Source organism: Lonchura striata, chromosome 1A (assembly GCF_050655825.1).
Source record: "Lonchura striata isolate lonStrDom1 chromosome 1A, ASM5065582v1, whole genome shotgun sequence".
NCBI lineage: Eukaryota > Metazoa > Chordata > Aves > Passeriformes > Estrildidae > Lonchura > Lonchura striata.
The window spans coordinates 53011674-53030865 of NC_140741.1; the positions used below are offsets into that span (position 1 = coordinate 53011674).

A 19192-nucleotide genomic window follows, 5' to 3' on the forward strand; every position below is an offset into this window, starting at 1 on the left:
TAATTAAAAATTAAATTTAATGTGACTTTATTGCTAGCATGTGCTAATTATATTTTGAAGTATGGAGATAGAGGCCATCTGAGATTTTAATTCAGGATTTCATGTATACAGAGATGGATTTCTCAAAATGAGCAAGATGAGAAGAAACATTAATTCCTGCTAATTTAGTTGTGTTTCTGCTATATTGTTAATTAAGAACCTAGAACTACTTGAATTATCCTCTCTGGGCTTATCTATATTGCAGTAAAAAAATGTCATTTAGTTCCAATATTACTATGAAAAATAAAACTGACTCTGTTTAGAGGAGTTCAAAGGTTTACAGCCTATAATAATTTCGCCTTGTTTATTTAACTCTTGAGAAGTGTGCTTGTGCTGGTGTTAGATATGTTTTGGTAATGTTGACATATTCCCTCTGAAATAAGAGTAATCATGGTTTTCCTGGCTTTAGTTCATGCTTATACAGAGGAAGCCAGGATTGTACTGAGGTAAAGAAATAAATTAGGTTATTCCATAGAAAATCTGCAGGGATTGAGGTGGAAATTACACTTGCATCTTTGGCTGCTTTTGCTCTGCTGTGGGATGAAGATCTGATCTTGCTGCCACAGAGATGTATTATTTTTTTGTCCAGTTTCCACAGCCAATATCCCAGGTTGTACATTTGAAGGACAAATAAAGTAGAAGTAGACAGATCTACAGTAAAAACTGTCTTTCAACATCTCCATCACAAGGGAAGTGTCAATAGCCTGAAAAGTAAAAGACTTATGGACAGCACAATGATTCGCTTCTTTCTATGGGAAGGAAGATGACAAGGAACAGATTTTCAGCTGCTGATGAAACTTTTCTATCTACTGGGCAATACAGCTGCCAAGAAATGATGAGAGGCAGGATATGATACACAGCTCATAGTCCCTATCCTCCACCTGCACAAAATCCAGGCTGCACACCACAGACCTCTTGGTAATGTTGCAGGCATCCATCTGTCAAGTAGAACTTTTCTCAGAATTAGTGTCCTAGGCCAAATTAATCCCCAAGATAATTCCATTGTGTTTTGTCTAAGGAAATATCAATTACTGTGAATGGAAGGATGATCTCATGATGAAAGCAAATGAATGACTTGGAATCATGGCTGGGACCTTGGATAGATTCCTCTTCTGCTGTAGAGTTCTCATATGGTTTGGATAAACTGATACAAATGCCAGTTGCCTTGATTTCCACCTGTAATAAAATTAGGTTAATTCTAATTTACTTCCAGAGCCATTTTTTAAGAATCTGTATTTCTATGAAGCTGTATTTCTAGCTGTATTCTTGTTTTGATAAAAAAAAGTAAAAAAAAAACCCAACCTAACAAAATGAAACTAAAAAAATAAAATCTAAAAACCAAAAACAAAAGCAGGCATATTGATATTTTTTATAAAGCATGAGAAAAACAGTAAGAGGATCATGTTCTGGGAGATGACAAATAGACATATCTGCATTTAGTAAGTTTATACTGTCAACTTACTCTGAACAAGAAAGATTAAAAACTCTTTTTGATCTCTCTTTAAGCTATCTCAAAGGACATGGTAGATAAATATGCAAAGCAGATTAGGATTAGTCTAGAATGAAGCAATATTAAGAAAATAATCCTTGAAAATTCAAGAGACTAAAAATTACCTTTTTCTCTGCCACTGAGATATGCTCACCTATGAGTCATACAAATGCTCCTGCATGTTATGTGCATATAAGAAACTTCCCTTGAACAATCTTTTTTTTTTTTTTTTTTCCTCTGTAGAGAGAGTCTGCATAATTAGATTAAGTCAAGTTAAAAATGCATTGGTTTTCTCTCTCCCTTTCTCTGCACCTCTCTCTCTCTCCAGTTCTGTAGCAATACTCTAGCTCCACAGACTGATCTAAAGTAGGAACTGGTGCCTCCCAGAAATGTACATCCTTAAGAAATATATTCAGTTAAAATCTCTTCCAAGTACTGATGCAAGTCTTGTGTGTGCTTGTTTTTCCTGCATCTGTTTAATTTTTACTGTCATATCTACAATATTTCATACAGATTTCCATGAAATTTTACAGCTTTGGAGTCGCAAAATATTTTTACTTTGGCTGTCATTGCTGATACTATTATTGTCATAACCCTAGCAAAAACAAAAACAAAAATGAAACAAACAAAAAAACCCAAAACCCAAAAGCAATTTTGTAGAGAAAGCAGAAATACTGGTGTCTTTGAAGATTAACATGATCTTGTTAGCATGAAAGGAAAACAACAGCTTGGATCCTAGTCCACAAAATCCAACAACATTACCTCTAAGGATCAGTGACTAATTGTGAAAGCAGCACTTGGCTAAAGCATTCTCCTCTACTTCTCTTTCTCCACTTTTGATCAAATAAAATATTTTTTTCCTTCCTTAGATAACACCAGTTTATTCTTGACTGCATGAATATTTCAAAATGGATCAAAGTTTACATTTCTGAAGTTCATTAAGCTACATTTTTGGTTTTGTTTAGATTGTTCAAAATTAGGCACAGTATGTTATGATACTTCTTTGATGGTATCTGAGCATAAGAACTGGCAAAAAAATGAAAAATTCCACTTAATTATTCCTATAGTAACATTTAATATCCAGTTGCCTCATTCTAATCAAAACCCCTAGCAGCTCTCAAGGGGTTAGCCTTTATCTTCTCAGATGCTTTAAGGAAGTTGGCACAAATATTTTTTACAAGCTCTAGCAAATGAACCCAGTGTATAGAAATTGAGGTGTCTAATCTAATCTAATTTATTGAGGGATCTGTACCACATGCATTACCCTGACATTTAAAGTCTCATAGTCAGTGACCAGTTAACCAAATCTGTCACTGTGACAGAAATGTATTTCTACATGCTGTGCCACAACTTGATCTTTCAGGCACCATTTAGGTGAAATCTCTTGTAGCACGGTGATTCAGAGTCCATAATGTCTTTAATGAAGAAATTTCCCAACTGGTATTAAAACAGATAACTTTGATTGTTGTATTTGCAATAAAGCAAAACAAAGTGAATTTGTCTACTAGGCTCTACACAGTAGATCAGCTGTTTGACTATGTAACTCTAGTTATCTTCAAAATTACTGTTGTTATTATTATGTGTTATTACAACCCTGCACCTCTCTTCCCTGGCACCACAGCCTGTGACTTTCTGGAGGTGAAGGCTGTTTTCAAAATATCTGCTTAATGACAGATCTGAACTTCTAAAATAGCTCTTCTGACACCTTGTGGTTCCTGTACATTACATTGTAAATCTGCTATCAGAATGTTGTCTGATATCTCTCAATGATACAGTAAAATATAATGTTGTTCATTACTACATGCATTTAATACTTTTAACTAACTCTGAGAAGGAATTATTTTATGATTCTTTTATGATTTCTATCCTCTTGTTTTCTTTTGTGGCATTGTTTAATCAGGGTCAATAGTTTTTATATTCAATTTTTCTCCAGGTTTCTGCACTGGCTCTTTCTGGCTTCTGCCCCTGCGTGGCCCAGTTTGTGGAGTTCTAGAGCTGACAAGTGAGGTGCTGCATGCACATATTGCCATCTCTATCTTTCTACAAAGTAGGCTATCTCCACTGGAAACAGCTCTTGCCATTGGGAGGAAACTTGCCCTTTGTTTCTACAAGAAATGTGTCTGCAAGACACAGACTTTGTGGATTCTTGTAGTGTAGATAAATCTACTTGGACAGTCTGTTTCCAGTCACCCTGGAGCACTGTGATGTCCTGGGGAACAAGCATTCTCTATACAGTCTACACATTTCATCCCACCCTTTCTTGACACTTGCTTTTATTAGACAGTGCCTGGCTTTGTTAAACTTTTTTTCCTGGAGGATCTATTTTGTTTCTAAAGCTTTTCTGCCAGACCTCATATTCCCAAGTCTGTAGTCCTACTCTTTGAAGAAAAAAATATATATGCTTTTGATGGATAACAAGAGGCTTCTGCCACTATGACTCAGCAGCAATTATACTGCTTTTTATGCAGAGTTTATTAGGATGTTCTACAGAAGGAGCTGTACAAACCTAGTGTGTGAATTCAGCAATTCCACTGCAGCAAGGAGGACTAAGTCATGATGTCTGGGATCTTGGCAGTAGGTCCAGAATCATATTGAGAATTGGTGTCTGAAAGGAAGGATCACAGGTCTTCTGATGAAGAGTACCAACTCTTTAAAATCTAGATTACTATGCTCAGTGCTTCAGGCTGAAAAGTTTAATGCCAGATCAATGTGATCTGCTAATGGGTTCAATAAGGCCCCTCAAGCTTTAATGTTCTGAAAAAAAATGCACCCTCCCTGCAATTACTGCCACTGATGGTGGTAACACATTCCCTGAATATAAGTAGAAGCAGCTGAGATGTTTGTGACACTTGGGGCAGACTTCCCAGGAGCACTCTGAGCATTGCTTGAAAAGAGGTCTTAATGTACTTCTTATATTTTGAGGTTGCAAAGAACAGCATTAAATAATCACATAGGGGAGAAAGAAAACTAATTAAAAGTTCCCCAATGAACAGACTCCCATTCTTCTGGGACAGCATTATGTGTCGCTTGATGGAAATCATGCAGAAATAGTTATATAAAAGGACTGGCTAGCAACAAAAGGAGACAGTGTTTTAAAATTTTTCCATAAAAAAGAAAAAATCAGCTGGATGGACCCAAATCCTTTCCATAACTTCATGCCTCTGTATCTCATGAATTCTGGAAGCTGGTGTCAGTGCATTATTTTCCACAGCTGGCTTTCCTTTCCAGTGTATTTATCTGTTCTACTCAAAGGGTGCATCTCTGGCTATACCCACCCCTCCTCTCGTGGGAAGCAGTTGCGGGGCTGTCCTGAGGGAGCACCAGCTTGCAGCACTCCTTGCCTTGGAGCGTGTTTGTTTCCGACCCTCTCCGCCAAGTTTAACTGTGAGCTTAACTGTGAGCTAAGCTAAGCGCTCCCTATGGATGCTCACACTGATAGACTGCTGTGGGCAAGTGTGGAGCCCCTGCTCTAGCATCCCATCCCCAATACAGCTATAGCCTTTCTCTCTGCTACTAACCTGACCTATTTAGCACGGCTGAGTAAAAAGAAAAAACGAGGGAAAAAGAGAAACAGGAAAACAAGGAAAATAAAGACGGGAAATGGAAGAAGAGAAAAGGGGAACAGAGGAAACGGGAAAAAAGTCAAAGACAAAACCAGAATGGACCAGGAAAACGGCAAAGGGGGAAGGAAAACAAGCGCTGCTTGCGCCCAGCTGGCAGCGAGACGCGGCCCGGCCGCGGCCCGCCCGCCCCCTCAGCCCGAGCGGGCGCGGGGCCGGCTCCGCCGCCGGCGCGCGGGGCGGGGCGGGGCGGGCGCGGAGGGCGGCGCGGGGCGGGCCCGCGCGCAGGCGCGGTGGGAGCCCGGGGCGCCCCACGCGGGCGCTCCCAGAGCCTCGGCGGCGGCGCCCGGCTCGGCAGCGAGGGGGGCGCGGGCGGAGAACGGAGCTGCGGCAGCGCCGGGGCGCCGCGGGAGGAAGGCGGGAGCCGGAGCCGCGCCCCGCTCCGCTCAGCCCCGCTCCGCTGTCGCCGCCGATCGCCCCGCTGCCATGGGGTAGGGGCGGCGGAGCGGGGGACGCCGTCAGGCTGTGGCCGCCGGCGGAGCGCGGAGCGGCGCCCCGCGGTGCCGGGGGGCGCGGAACGCGGGAGGCAGGGGCGGCGGGGCTGGCGCGGGAGGCCGGGCAGGGCAGGAGGCTGCCCCGGTGCGAGAGGCGGCGGCGGTGGCAGGCGGAGAGATGATCGCGGAGTTGTTGAGCAGCGCCCTGGGGCTCGCCCTGTACCTCAACACCCTGAGCGCCGACTTCTGCTACGATGACAGGTAGGGCGGGGAGCGGCGGGGCTGGGCGGGCAGGGGTTGCTCACCTGTCGGGAGCGGAGCTTCGGCCTCCCCCGTCCTGCTGCCCGGGGCGGCGCCGGAGGGTGCCGGGGCTTTGGCGGCTCGGACTCGGTCCTCTCCAGCCCCACGGAGCGGGAAGGGACTCGCCCATCCAAGTTGGCATGTCCTGGGCTGGGCTGGTCCCTTATGCGCGGTGTCAGCGGCGTGCCCGGCCGCCTCCCGTCCCGTTGCCCCGCTCCGCCGGCACCGAGCGCCCGCGGGAAGTTGCCGTGCGCTGCCGGGCTGCGCTGGGCGGCCGCCGGGCTGGAGACCAGGCTGCCCACCTGCTCCTCTCCTGGCCGTACCTGCCCGCCGGAGCTGCGGAAAGGCGCTGTTCTTAGTCGGGCGAAATTCCGATTTGTGCTTTTTCCGGTGACTTAATCTGATCGCATTTAAAACAGATGCATAATTATAATGTATTATTAGGGAGAGCAGCACGCCTGGCTAAACTTATTAACCGTCCTGGGGTGATTTATGCTCCATTGGAATTAAACCATCCAAAAAGTGAGCCGGGATTGACTTTGACAGCGTTTCGTCAGCCTCTCTCCTCCGTGGGCAGCGACCGTCTGCCCCGGGGGCGGGTGAGCGGGGGGCTCCGCCGGGCTCGTCCCATCCCGGCAGCGCGGCTGGGATCCTGCGGGAGCGGCCACGCGTGCGGGGCAGGGAGCGAGGAGTGCCCCGGGTGGGTGTGTGAGCGGCATGGCTCAGGTTCGCGGTGCCAGCGAACTCCCTGAGCAGCTGTCAGGCGGGGCTGGTGCCTTTGGTGTGAGAGGAGGGAAGGGGAAGAAGCACGGCGAGGTGGGGTGAGGGATGTGCCTGATCAGGATGATGTTTGCTGCACAGTTGAACTTTCCGGCGCGCTGATGGGATTCGAAAGGGTCAAATGCGGCTTTGATTAGGCATTTGCCTTGGAAAATAACCTGCCTGTCCTGCAGTAATTAGTTACTAAACTTGGAATTTTCCTCCCTTAAGCGGTATTACAGTGCACCTGCCGTGTTGAAGATCTGTCACCGCTTCCAGAATACTCCCCGCTGTTTTCAAGGCTTGCTACTATTAAACCTATTATACTGGAAGCAAATGCCAAGTGTTAGTCCTGGTATAGGTCCCTGGCTGGGAGCAGAGTTGGCTGCAGAATGTGGCAATTCAGGCTTCAGCCTTCCAGGTCATTTACATGTACTTGAAGCCTTGCGAGCAATTAAGTGGTTTTAGGTTTCTGTGAGTCTTCCAATTTTCTAAGTGATTTTTCTTAAACCTATTTGAAAGTTTTGAAGCTTCATTCATAAACAATAAAAGAGAAAAGTCTGCTGTTGCCCTGAAATGTGAGGTCTGAATTGGATCAATGGAAAATAGTGAATATTTTGATACAGTGACGCTATTTTAAGCCTGCTTATTATAGTTAAAAACTGCAGGAGTTGTGGAATATTTACATAATCCTACATAGCATATATTGCAACGTTTGGGCAAAAACTGGGTTGTTTAAGCACAAGGTTAAAAGCCTGTCCTGCAGGCTAGTTCAAATGGACTAGGCATGGAAAGCAGTATGAAGTACTTTCTGTTGATGTGGAGGTCAAGATTACTCCTGATCTTGCCTGAGTGTGCTTTAATGCAGTTAGAAAAAAGTATTTGAGTGTCATCTCTGAAAGTGTGGAAAAGATAATCACACACAGATTTTGCTAGTACTAATCTCACACTGTTTAAAAGGTGTTTGAAAGACTGCTTTATTCATGTGCTTACCTATTAACTAAATAAAGTACTTCTCATCATTGTAGCTAAGATTTAGGCTTTGACTAGAGTGCTCTGAAAGCCAGTTAATGGCATATCAGTATGTGGGGTCATCTAATTAGGCTGTTTTTCAATGGCAACACTGGAAGGAACAAGGCAGAAGGGGCTGTTTTATGTTAGTAATTGTTGAACTAGAAAGGTTTATCTCTTCAAAGAGGTAGGCTCAGACCCAAACTATTCTTTTAACTGTAATCACAGAATCTTGCTGCCCTTCAGGAGCTGGCTTGAAATGTAACAGTAGAAAAGGAGGTTGATGCTGGAGCTGCAGGACACAGCCCTCCATGTAGGAGATGGATTGTGCTACTAACTTGAACTGAACCAAAATTATGCATTTAAGCTGGGAACCAGCAATGTCTTGTTTCAGGAGGGCAGCATATTGCCTTGGTTTTTATTCTACTTCCTTTGCTATTATATTGAAATTACATCAACTGTTGTCTTTTTAATATAGTGATCAAACTTACTACATAAAGGGTGTCTGTAATTGCTTTCTATATTTTTTATGTAGGTTGGGCAAGATTAAGTGGCATCATAAAACTTCTCATAGCAAAATCAATTTTCCAATGGTAAGATGTAATATTTTAGCAGCAGCACGGCACCAAACTAAAGGCTCTGGACAGTGATATAACAAACTTGATTGTAGTCTGGGCTTTGACTCTTTACCAAAGGATTCAATATTTTGTTTCCCACCCTTTACCCATTTGAACTGGAATAGCATGAATTTTAAGCCTGAGGAAGCTGAGTGAGCAAACGTACATGTTCTTACTTTTTGTCATTAACTCATTTCTTTCAGGCTAAGCAGGTATATTGCACATAATATTTTTAAGCAGTTGACTTACTGATTACTATGAATGAAAGTGTCACTTGTCAGTTTCTAGTTAGTTTCAAAACACAAGAGCCAGTGTTGTTGGATTTTTTTTTTTTGTTCTGTAGATGTAGACCTAGAAAACAAAAGCTTTTGCCACCCTTGTTCCTGCCACTGTAATTTTTACAGACAGCTGTGATATTTCCTAGTTATGTGTGTAGATTATTACTGAGAGTTTCACCTCCCCAGCTCAAACCTCTTTGTTCAGCTAGGAGCAAACAGACATATTTTCCCCCTCTTTTTACTTATTTATTTGAAGATGTATGTGATATGTAATAACTTAAAACAAGAGATGAATGAAGAGGGGGGGGTATTTGATGCCAAAGTAGCTCATATTGCTTGTTAATAAACATGATTTATTGTTAAGCAAAATCATCTTGAAACTGGTAACATGGTAGAGAGAAATGCAATTTCCATTCCTGCAGATGTGTTGAAGATACTGCTTGTTGCACTGTGTTAAATCCAGTTTCTTGCCAGATTAAGTAGGGGCTAGTCTCTTCACACACAGTTAGTGTTTCGTGCTAGTATCTACCAATATTACAGGAGGGAGACCCATTGCTATGCTACAATTATGTTTACACATAGACATGACCATTTTTGCCTACCATTTAAGCCCCACCAGCCCACCTGGCAATTTGACCTGCAGGTGCCTTACACTGAAGCTGTCATCCTTCATGTGGCATGTGCTGACTAAGACAGGGCACTGTCAGTTTATAGCTGGGGAGGGGAAGATTAGTGCTCTGCGTGTCTGAGGTCATGCATTGTTATGGTGGACATGGCAAAAGGAGCTCATCTGTTGAGGTGGTCCTTCTAAATCTCAAAAGAAAGGCATATTTTAGGGAGAGTATGGTAGAAAGCTTTAACCTTGAGTGATGTATTGTCTCAGTGACACATTGTCAAAATCAGTGTTCTGGAAAATGTGTACAGATTTGTCTCTGTCTGTGTAGGGCTCTTCCATGAAATTTGGTAGCACAGACCAGATTTCTCTAGCTTACACTGCATTTTATGTAGCAGGCCTGTTTGGGGCAGCCTTGCTGGTAGTAGAAAATATTCATTAGCCCTGTTTCAAAGTCGCTGAGCAATATTCCAGACTGTGTTGACTGTTAAATGTTTTCACCCTGTAGTGTCAGACTTGCATCATTTTAAAACAGGCTGAGCCCATACACATTTGACAGGACCTCTGTTGGGTCTGCCACATGAGATTTAATCTAGCAAGTGACCCAAATACGTGCACTAGAAGAACAAGTGTAAGTGCACTGGGGAAAATTACTTGCCATCTGTTTCCCTGTTGTGTGTGTATATATTTGATTATTAGTTTACATTTGTGATTTTTATGGCCCTTTTTTGTCATCTTCTCAATTTTTCAGATCCACGTACACCTCTCCAGTAGCTTTTAGTAGCTCCGTTTTGCAGGTAGCTGCAATCTTCTGAATTCCAGGAGTGAGGTTGGTGATGGGGAGACAGGGACTGATGTGCTTTCTCTATAGTGTTTTCCCTTTGTCCCCTCTGTTCCATTTTCTGCATGCTAATTTTGAAACCACCATAAAGATAATTTTTATTTGAAACAGGAGTTTTAACATATTCATAAAGGAGTAAAGGTAACTTGGAGAAGATGCTTGAGTAACTTAGGCTGTGTAGTAAAGGTTTGTAGTTGAGTTTGTGTTGTAGCTGAACATTAACCAAGTGAACTGGTAACTGATTGCCTAATTGGATGAACCTGGCACAATCATAGTCTATTAATACCAGTTCTTTTTTAAATGCTGAACATAATCTAAATACGTATTCAGCTTTTGATTTAAAAATGGTTTCTGCATAAAAAATTATGTTGAATAAAACACTTTGATCCAAATGTGAAATCTTAGTTTCATCAAAATATTGGTGGGTGGTTTGTTTTGGTTTTTGGGGGTTTTTTTTCCATTTGAGATGCTGTAGTGTAGAGATTTTAGAAAGCAAAAAAGAAATTATGTCCCCACTGGCTTTATTTTAAGATTCTTGTTGCATATGTAACAGTAACATAAAGCATGTCACCTCTGGTAGCTGGTTCAGAGAATAAATTAATGCCTGTTAGCAGACAGAGAGTCTCCCCGAGTCGCTGATGTGATGTGCCTCATCTGCAGGAAGTTCTTCCAGCACACAATGGAGTTACAAATTCAAATGATCAACTTTCTCCAACATCTCCCATATGTATTCCAGCTGCACTTCTGAATCCTTTAAGTTTGCCAGAGCGAAAGTCGTTGAAAGGCTCAGAAGTATCTCATCTCAATTTGTTAACCATCTGATAGCTGCAAGAGTGATGAATTAGAGCTCCTTTGCTTCCCTCATCTGGAAGTTTGCCCTTCCCTTGTTTGCTGCTATGTTTGTTTCTTTCTTTTATTCTTTTTTGCTGTGAAGTTGACTGAATCAGACTTTGCTGTTTGTTTATTTAGTTTCTTTCTTCAGCTGAAATATTTGATGCTGAAACTGATGCAAGACTGCTGGCAACCTGTGGTGAGAGTTACTCCAAAAAAAAAGCTGGGGAAATGAACTAAATCTGAAGGTGGAGATGCTTATTGTTAATTATGTAGCAGTGAATCTGTTCTTTGGGTCAGTATTTTATGTTAGATTTTTAAAACATTTTATTTCTGGATATTTTATGGCCTTTACTTAGGTTTTGGGATAACTGTCTGTTTTGTTGGAAAAGAAGCCTTTTGAAAATACCCGTTTCCTTCTCTGTTCTTTTAACCCTAATTTTTGTCTGAAATGGTTGTTTGAAAGGTGGAAGCATTTTATTTGGAGACCTGAACCTTATGCTAAAAGTTTTAAAATAAATTTTGAAATTTCTCTTGATTGTGGAACCTATTGTTTTCCTTAGGGCTTGGCAACCTTTGACTCCTTCTGCTTTTCCACTTGGGGCAACTGATCATATAAACTCTCCTTATGATCCTTTTGAGTAGGAGCTTGTTCTGTGGACAGGTTGTTTAAGTCAGGATGGCAATAGGATTTCATTTCACATCTGCTAGATCAGGTGCTTATCCTATCTCAGGATGGCCATCCAGACTTAAGATGTGTTATATTTTGTGCAGGCAGTCCCTCTAAGAGTGTGTAATTTTTGCAATTTCTTTTCCAGTTTCACCCTCTGCAGAGCTCCATAGTGAACCATTTTTCCCCAAAGGCTAGCCTGTCAGTGAATGAAATTCGAACAGTCAGAGGAAAGTGTTTTTTTGGAATGCCATCCATAATATTACTTAACATGTCAACACTACTGCTCAGTTTGTTACTTCAGGACAGTTGAAATATTTTGTGAACCTGTGAATGGCTTATGGCAGTCATCTCCAAAGGCAGCAACATGCACTTGGCTCTGTCTTCAGAGGATGCTTCAGGCTAGCACAGGGTTGCTGCTGTTTTTGTGTGACAGCTGATTGTGAAACAAAGGAACAAGCTGGATCTCTGGGGCAGCAGCCAAGGATCAAGTAATCTCTCAATTGCTGTTTTACTTCAAAGAAAAATAAAATTCACAAATCAAAGTGTTTGAAGCCAATAAAATTTTGTGACCCAGCCTCTGTAAATGGGGAAGGTTCCTCGATGATGGTTCACTGACCATTCCTGGTGTGATTAAGCTTCAAGAGGGAGAAAAAGTGGCTTCCTTGAATACTAATTCTTATATTCCCTAGGATACTGTGAACTACTCTGTTAGCCTTCATTGTCCTAGTGGCTTCATGAGGAAATTTTTCAAGAATAGTGGCATGTTTCAGTTGGAGGTAAATAGTATTCATTTACTGTCATCATGTCCCTTATTTCCTTTACCTCTTCATCTTTTTAATTGCATTTTGTTTTACTGGAAATATTGTGCTTTCAGCATAAGATTTTTTTCTTTTATATCTTAATTATTTGGTTTTTTTTTTTTATCCAGTGGTTTATTCAAGTGGCCCATATTAAGCTTCAAAAACTGCTAAGAATCAGTGTAAGCTGTAAGAATACTGTAGGTATATGTTCTATCATTATATTAAAAACCAGAATTCTGTTGTATGCTAAAATTTGATACCCTCCCTTTGGTGGCATCTTTCTTCCAACGGAGCTAGACAGGTTATATTAAGGAGCCACAAAGGCTCCTTAATATATTAACAAGGGTCACTCTTGACTGCCTCAGGTCATTTCCTTCTCTCCAGGATTTAAGCACATTGGTCTCAGCGGCATTCCCTGTCCCAGCTGGCCCAGCAAGCCAGAGACTGACAGATGATTGAACAGGGATTTTCTATATGATGGTATAAACCATTGTTTCTAGATGACTGGTCGGGTCTGTGGAATCTTTTATTATTCACCAACTTGTCAGTAGACCCCAGAAGCCCTGCCTGACCTCTGGCCTGGGTTTCAAGGGAGGACATGTTTTTTTGAATTTAGCGTTCCCTCTCCAGGATGGGTGTTTCTGAATTTAGTGCTACTCTAGGCTATTTTGCTAATGGGAGGATAGTATGATTTTTAGCTCGTACACACTTTAGTTGGCTAGTCCAATTCTTGTTCCGGGGAACAGTGCAGTAATTGGTAGCAGAACTATTGCTGTGAAGTCCCTGCCAGTGCCTGGATGCTATTTTCATGCAGCTTGGTAATTTGCATACTTAAATTCTAGAAAAGGACTTGAACTCTTGAAACAGGGTCACTGTTCAGTGACCAAAATTGTCATGGAAACAAACCCACTCAACAGCAGCCAATGCCCTTCCTAGATCTCTGTCTAGTCTTCTCACCTCTTTTTACATATAGCAGTTAATAACTGGAAGCTGGGCCCAGGAACCAGACTCCAGTGTGCCACTTCCACATCATTGCTGTAGAATGACCTGCACCCAGTGTTTAGGTGGGAAACCAGTCTCTGAACACTCTCAAATACCTAACTAAAAGATACACTGCAAGTGTTTATCTGCAGCTCCAGCTTAGAGATAGCACTTCATTTCTGTACATAGTGTTTCCAATTGCTTGGCTACCTGCTCTAAGTGTAACTTGAGTTAATTGCTTGTCTAAGATTTTTCTCTCCCCCTGATACAAGAGAATGTAGCTCAAAGTTGTATAGCTCTCTGTGAATTAGGTACTTTTATTTAGGAGGTGGTGCTTGGCTAAGTGTGTGGGCTTCCAGTGTCATGATGCATCAGGAGTGCCTTTGCAGCATCCAGCCTCCAATTTCTATGCAGGAATATTTCTTGGTTGATGTTTTTTAAAATAGCTTTTATGTTTTCTCTGCAACTACTGAAGCTGGTGATGGCTCTTTACTCTGGTACTAAAAAGCCAGCATGGAGTTCTAGTATAGGAAGAGTATTTATTAGTGCTTTATTCAACTAAAAATAGTTTCCTAAAGTTGATGTTTGGAGCAGTTTTAAGGTGACACAATTACTTAGTGGGGGAAGAGGAAAAATGCCTGAGTGACTGGTTATTGTCCATTATATAGATCTTTAAGAATTAAGGAAAATAAAAACCTGTAGATAGGGGTCAGCCAAGTCCTTTATTATGGAATATCACAGTTAAAACCAACCCCCGAAATCCAGCCAACAGCACAAAACTGTATGCATTTATCAAAGAGCCCCTTGATATGTCTTCGTCCAGATTCCAATGGGAGATGAAAGACTTCAGGAGGAAACCAGCTTGTGTGGAGAAAAGATTGCTGTGTGCTGAAGTTACCTCTAGAAGGTAGGCAGAGGAGGTCTATTCCATTGTCATTTAAATTATAAATATTCAGTGTGTGGCTGGTTTTGGAACCATGTATGTGGTAATTCCTGTACCTGCATTTTACCCCAGGGTGTTTCCCAAAGGTGTTTGGTAGCATGCTTAGGGCTCAGCCTGCCCTAAGGTAATGAGTAAGGTTATGAGTTGTTGAGTTGAAGTTCTTTACTACATTAATACCTATACAAGTGACAGGGTTTTAGTCAACACTTTTCATTGAAACATGCAAACTGGATTATAAAGTGATAACCAACATCTTGGAGGCAAACTGGGGAGAACTGGAATTCTTAATCCAGGATAATTTGATTTTTTTTTTTTGTAAATGACTGATTTGTTTTACTGTCACATGGAATCTTGAAGTGGGAATTAATTTCAAAAATCTGCCACTTCTGTGACTTTAACTTTGGTTTCTCCAAGTCTTTTGTATATGTATATAGTTTTATATTGTTTTCAGAGCGTGTTTTCAGTGGTGGACCTTTGAAAAGACAATGGGGAGCTCTTGCTGCCCAATGTGCAAAGCAGTATATTAAATAATACACTTAAAAGTCTTCCTTTTGAAGCACACAATGCCTGTGCCTTTATAGGCTGTTTAGTAGTTTCTCCTCTGCAGACTGATCCTGTTGGTATTTTTAGTCTTTGTGATATTGTAGCACTTTGGAAACATTGGAATCTTCTTGGTTTCATTTCACAGCCTGTCAGCTTTTCTGGGTCAGAATCAGTTATGCTTGGCTGGCTCCTTTGTTTGAAGGGACTTGTAGTGGGCTACTTTGAGAAGAGGATTAGATAGAGTCGGAAATTCAGATGAGATGCCTGCAGTCACTTCTGGCCATTAGAGTAACTTTCCTAAGTTTGCTATCTCCAAATAATACTGTGTATTTCCCTTGCTGAAGTAGGAGGAGCCTATATTGTGCAAGTGTGACTCTGTGGGTGGAACTTGCAGCTGTTGTTCTGTAGGTTATGAACCTTCTGCTCTATACTCTTTTTTTCATGCTTCATATGCTTTTTAAAAATATATTATTTTATTTTATTTTTTCTTTTATTTTTATCTTATATTTTTTCAAGTAAAGAAAAATTGAAGGAACACTGACTTTTCTTATCCTCTCTTTCAACAGCTATGTGACTGTGAAGGTGCTGTCATACCTGCTCTTGTATTTGATACTGTAGTAGTAGCAAGGGTGTTGATTGTTTTAATATTTTAATAAGAAGATGAAGAAATTACACTCACATATGAGGCAGGATCTTAACAAGTTTGTGTTTTACATTAGGACTCTAGATATCACTAACATTATAAGAGTATTTATATCCTGGATTAAGGCTCTCTGTATTGGCCCATATCACTGTTTTGGTGCCAGTATTTAGTTGGTGAATCATCCTGGGCAAGTGTCTGAAATAATTTCTGGTTTGGAAGTTTGGTTTGTGAGTCTCTAGCAAGGTTGCTCCCATTCTGCTATCCTTTCTCTGGCTTTCCAGGCCTCCTTCTAGCTTGCATGCCAAAAAGGAAACACTGTACAGTTCATAGGAATTTACTTCTTAATACGGTATGCTTCTATCTCTGTATTTTCTTACTCCAATTTCTTGAATTATAATAAGAATTTCCTTGTAACAAATTCCATGATTTTCAGTGTATGTGTTTCATTTTCTTCAAACAGTTTCAATTGTACTTGAGGAAACTTTTAAAGGTCATTTTGTCTGGGGGGGTTGTTTTGTTTTTGGTTTTTTATTTTTTTTAAGAAAGAAAAGTGTTGCTCTGGCAAAATTAACATTAGTTGCAGAAGAAAGGTTTCCTTTTTTTAACCAATTATTTGTAATTAAACTTCTTTTGTCTTACATTTTTATAATTAAAGGAGAAGAAAACTTAGGCTTTTTAAATCACTTTGATCTGAATTAACGTTCCAGTGCCAAAAAAATAATTTAAATGCTCCATGGCTGTATAAATAAAGCCTGCTGAAAGAAAAAGTACTAAGCATAATGAAAAAATTTAATCAAATGGCATTTTTGTGTCTAGCAGCTCTTATTTTGTAGCACAGTTCTTTGTAGTTTCTTTGTAACACCAGTGTACTTGAATAAATTTCCTATTTTTGTGAATAGATGTAGTTATATGTTCTAGTCCATTTCACAGTACATTATTCATCTCTTGCATGTAAATCACTTGGCTTGTTAAAAATGTTAGTATTTCTCTTTAATAAACATCATGCTTCTGGAGTGTTCTCAAAATACACTTTTATCCAGAAGATGAAAGACTTAATGATGGGGAAAGACCACAAAGAAAATGGTTCTTCACGTTGTTGCGCTCATGGTAAAAAGCCAAGGCCAAGCTGGATCACCTGGAGTTCTGTCTTTGCTGCTGTTTGCTGCCAGGCGTGTTCCTGCTCTGCCTGGCTGTTGAAAGCAGCTCCTGCTAATGGAGCTGGCTGTGGTGGTGTGACTTATGGAGTATGGCTGGCAGGTGAAGCCTCAGATGGGCGCCTGCTGCCCTGAACGAGCCTGGGGCTGTGTGTCAGGTTGGGCCCTCAGTGATGCTGCAAGTCACCGTGTTCCCTTACTGCTTGGCTTCTTCCCTCCCCGTTCCTGCTCATGATGATGGCAAACCTGCGGCAGCAGAAGCCATGTCTTTGATGGTCTATTGTGCTGGATGGTTCCAGGTAGCTCAAGCCTTCATAAGGGTGTCTGGCTATTTTGAAATGATGGCTTGGGCTTTAAGAAAGGAAGTTGTTGTATTTACTTTCCCTTTCCCCAAGAACTGTGAGGTGTCTAGATGCTGCTTAACCAGAGCAGTTTTGGTTTCTCTGGAGTGTGCTTTGCTGTAGCGCTGTACTCGCTTTAATTAAAAGACAAGAGGAGTTGTGGAGACTCTCCTTTTCTGGAGGTAATTAAAACCCACATGGACACAATCATGTGCAGCCTGCTCCAGGTGAACCTCTGTTATTGGAATGGAGTGGGATGGATCTTGGACTAGAGGACCTCCAGAGGTCCCTTCCAAAAGTTGCAATTCTGTGAAAGTCTTACTAAATCAGTTTGTTTAATGTTGAATGGGTAGGTTTGTATGGGTTCTGAGTGAAACCGGGGACTACCCTGTTGGAGCTGAGTAACTGGAGTTTCATACTTGACTGATAAGGGTTAAAGCAAAAGGAAGGCTTGGATGTCCAAAGAGCAGGGAAGCTAGTTGGTCTTCTGGAATTTAGAGCCTGCTTGTAGCACATGACAAAAGAAAATAGGATATCAATGAAAAAGGTGATGTTTACATGTTAACATCAGTAAACTTGTAAGAATTTTCAGGAAACTTTCTTCCTCTAGGGGACAGTCAGCTCTTTCTTCCATTTTTTTTCTTAAATGTTCTGTTTTCAATCAATATGAGCAATCCTATCCAACAACAATTGAAGGCCACCTCATATAGCGTCTGGGCAAGTGTGTGGTGAGATGCGGTAAGAATCCCACAAACAGGAAAGATCTTGAGGAATAATGACTTTCACCAATTTCTGTGCTATATACCCAGTCTGCTAGCTTGCCATGCTAATGATTATTAATAGTTGGTATTTTACTCTTGAAAAATGATGAAAATACTGACTGTATAGGAATACTTATAGCATTTTGTCCATATATTACTAAGATAAGCGTTAACAATATTGTAATTCTGAGCTGTTAGCTTGATGTGTATGGAAATAAACTAGTTTTGCAGGAAAAAGTTTGCTTCTCTTTGTAGCTCTGGATCTTGTTGCTGATTGACAGTAGTGTTGGAGAAGGCTTCTCAAAGCAGGAAGTTTGGATAGTACAGATCTGCAGGTACCATGGTGATAAGTACCATATGTGTCTTGAAAGGCTCAGATGCAGTAGCTTGGAGCAAGGTACTACCCTGTTAGGCACAGTTTCCAGAAACATATGATTTGTGTGGTATTTCAGTATATCAATTTGGCTCTGTGTTTGGCTTGTTCTGGACATCTTGCAGACTGAAATTCGTAGATTTTGTTGAGGTTGTTTGTGTTGTAGTTTACTATAGGCAGGGGGTTTCAGTTTGTGTTCATGCTATGCTTGCTAATTGCTAATGATGTGAAAAAGCACAGGAATTTATTTTACAGCAAAAAGATTTAAACCTCGATTTCTTACTACTGAATCTTAATGTGAGGGTACTCTTTTCTGAATAAGTAAAATTACTCTAAAGCATAAAAATAAAGAACTAAGACACAGATAAATGTAAGTATGGGAAAGAGTACAGGATTCCAGAATAAAAAGTTATTTTATTAACGCCTATGCCTCAGTCTATCTGTAAGTATTTCTGTAAGGAAAAATTGAAGTGATGAGAGTGAGAATTTTTAGTGATGAGTGTAATTGAAATAATTTATCAATTTTTTTCCTGCTTGTCTAGTGGAACTGAAACAATTCTGCTTCAAAATATATATTGCACTGGATTTTACTGTGGTCAAGGATTTAAGGACAGCTCTTCTTTGTGTGGCATAGTGGGAATGATGGCTCAAGGTTTTTGCTTGAGCAAGGGCACTGAGAGCACTTTATTTTGTGTACTTCTTTCAAGTTAAAAATCGTGGGGAAACATCTGTGTGTAGAGTATGGAAATGTACAGTGTTGTACTTTATATACTTCTGTATGCTGTATTAGTGGAGAGTGTTTGTTCTCCATCCTCATTTTTCTTGGACAGAAATCCTATATTAAGTCTGTGAAGTAGCAGAGACTGATCCTGTTGAGGAGCACATATTGTGATAATTCTAAGAATGAATCTGAAATTGTACCAGTTAGTGCTTTGGCAAGACTAAGTGAGCATACTTGTAGAATAAGTGCTCAAGGAAGACTTGTTGTGTTGTATTTTGTATTGTAAAATGAAAAAGAACCCTTTCCATAACAGGGTGGTTGCCTTTAATATGCATACTTAATTGTACATCTAACTATATATATGTACACACACAATAAAACACAAAATTTTTCATCCCATCTGTACTTGCATGCTATCTTACGTCTG

The 19192-nt window shown here is 40.9% G+C and overlaps 1 protein-coding gene and 1 long non-coding RNA gene across 2 annotated transcripts in view; one reads left to right on the forward strand and one right to left on the reverse strand.

Annotated features, from left to right (window-relative positions):
- The window catches only part of LOC116184745 (uncharacterized), a 47261-nt gene extending 34636 nt beyond the window's left edge, over window positions 1–12625 (reverse strand). The window contains exon 1 of the long non-coding RNA XR_004149456.2: window positions 5888–12625. This is a non-coding gene — a long non-coding RNA (uncharacterized LOC116184745). The remainder of the gene's footprint in view (window positions 1–5887) is intronic.
- TMTC2 (transmembrane O-mannosyltransferase targeting cadherins 2) overlaps window positions 5514–19192 on the forward strand; it is a 232453-nt gene continuing 218774 nt past the window's right edge. The window contains exon 1 of the mRNA XM_021528041.4: window positions 5514–5843. Coding sequence (XP_021383716.1) covers window positions 5761–5843 — 83 coding nt within the window. The 5' untranslated portion in view covers window positions 5514–5760. The remainder of the gene's footprint in view (window positions 5844–19192) is intronic.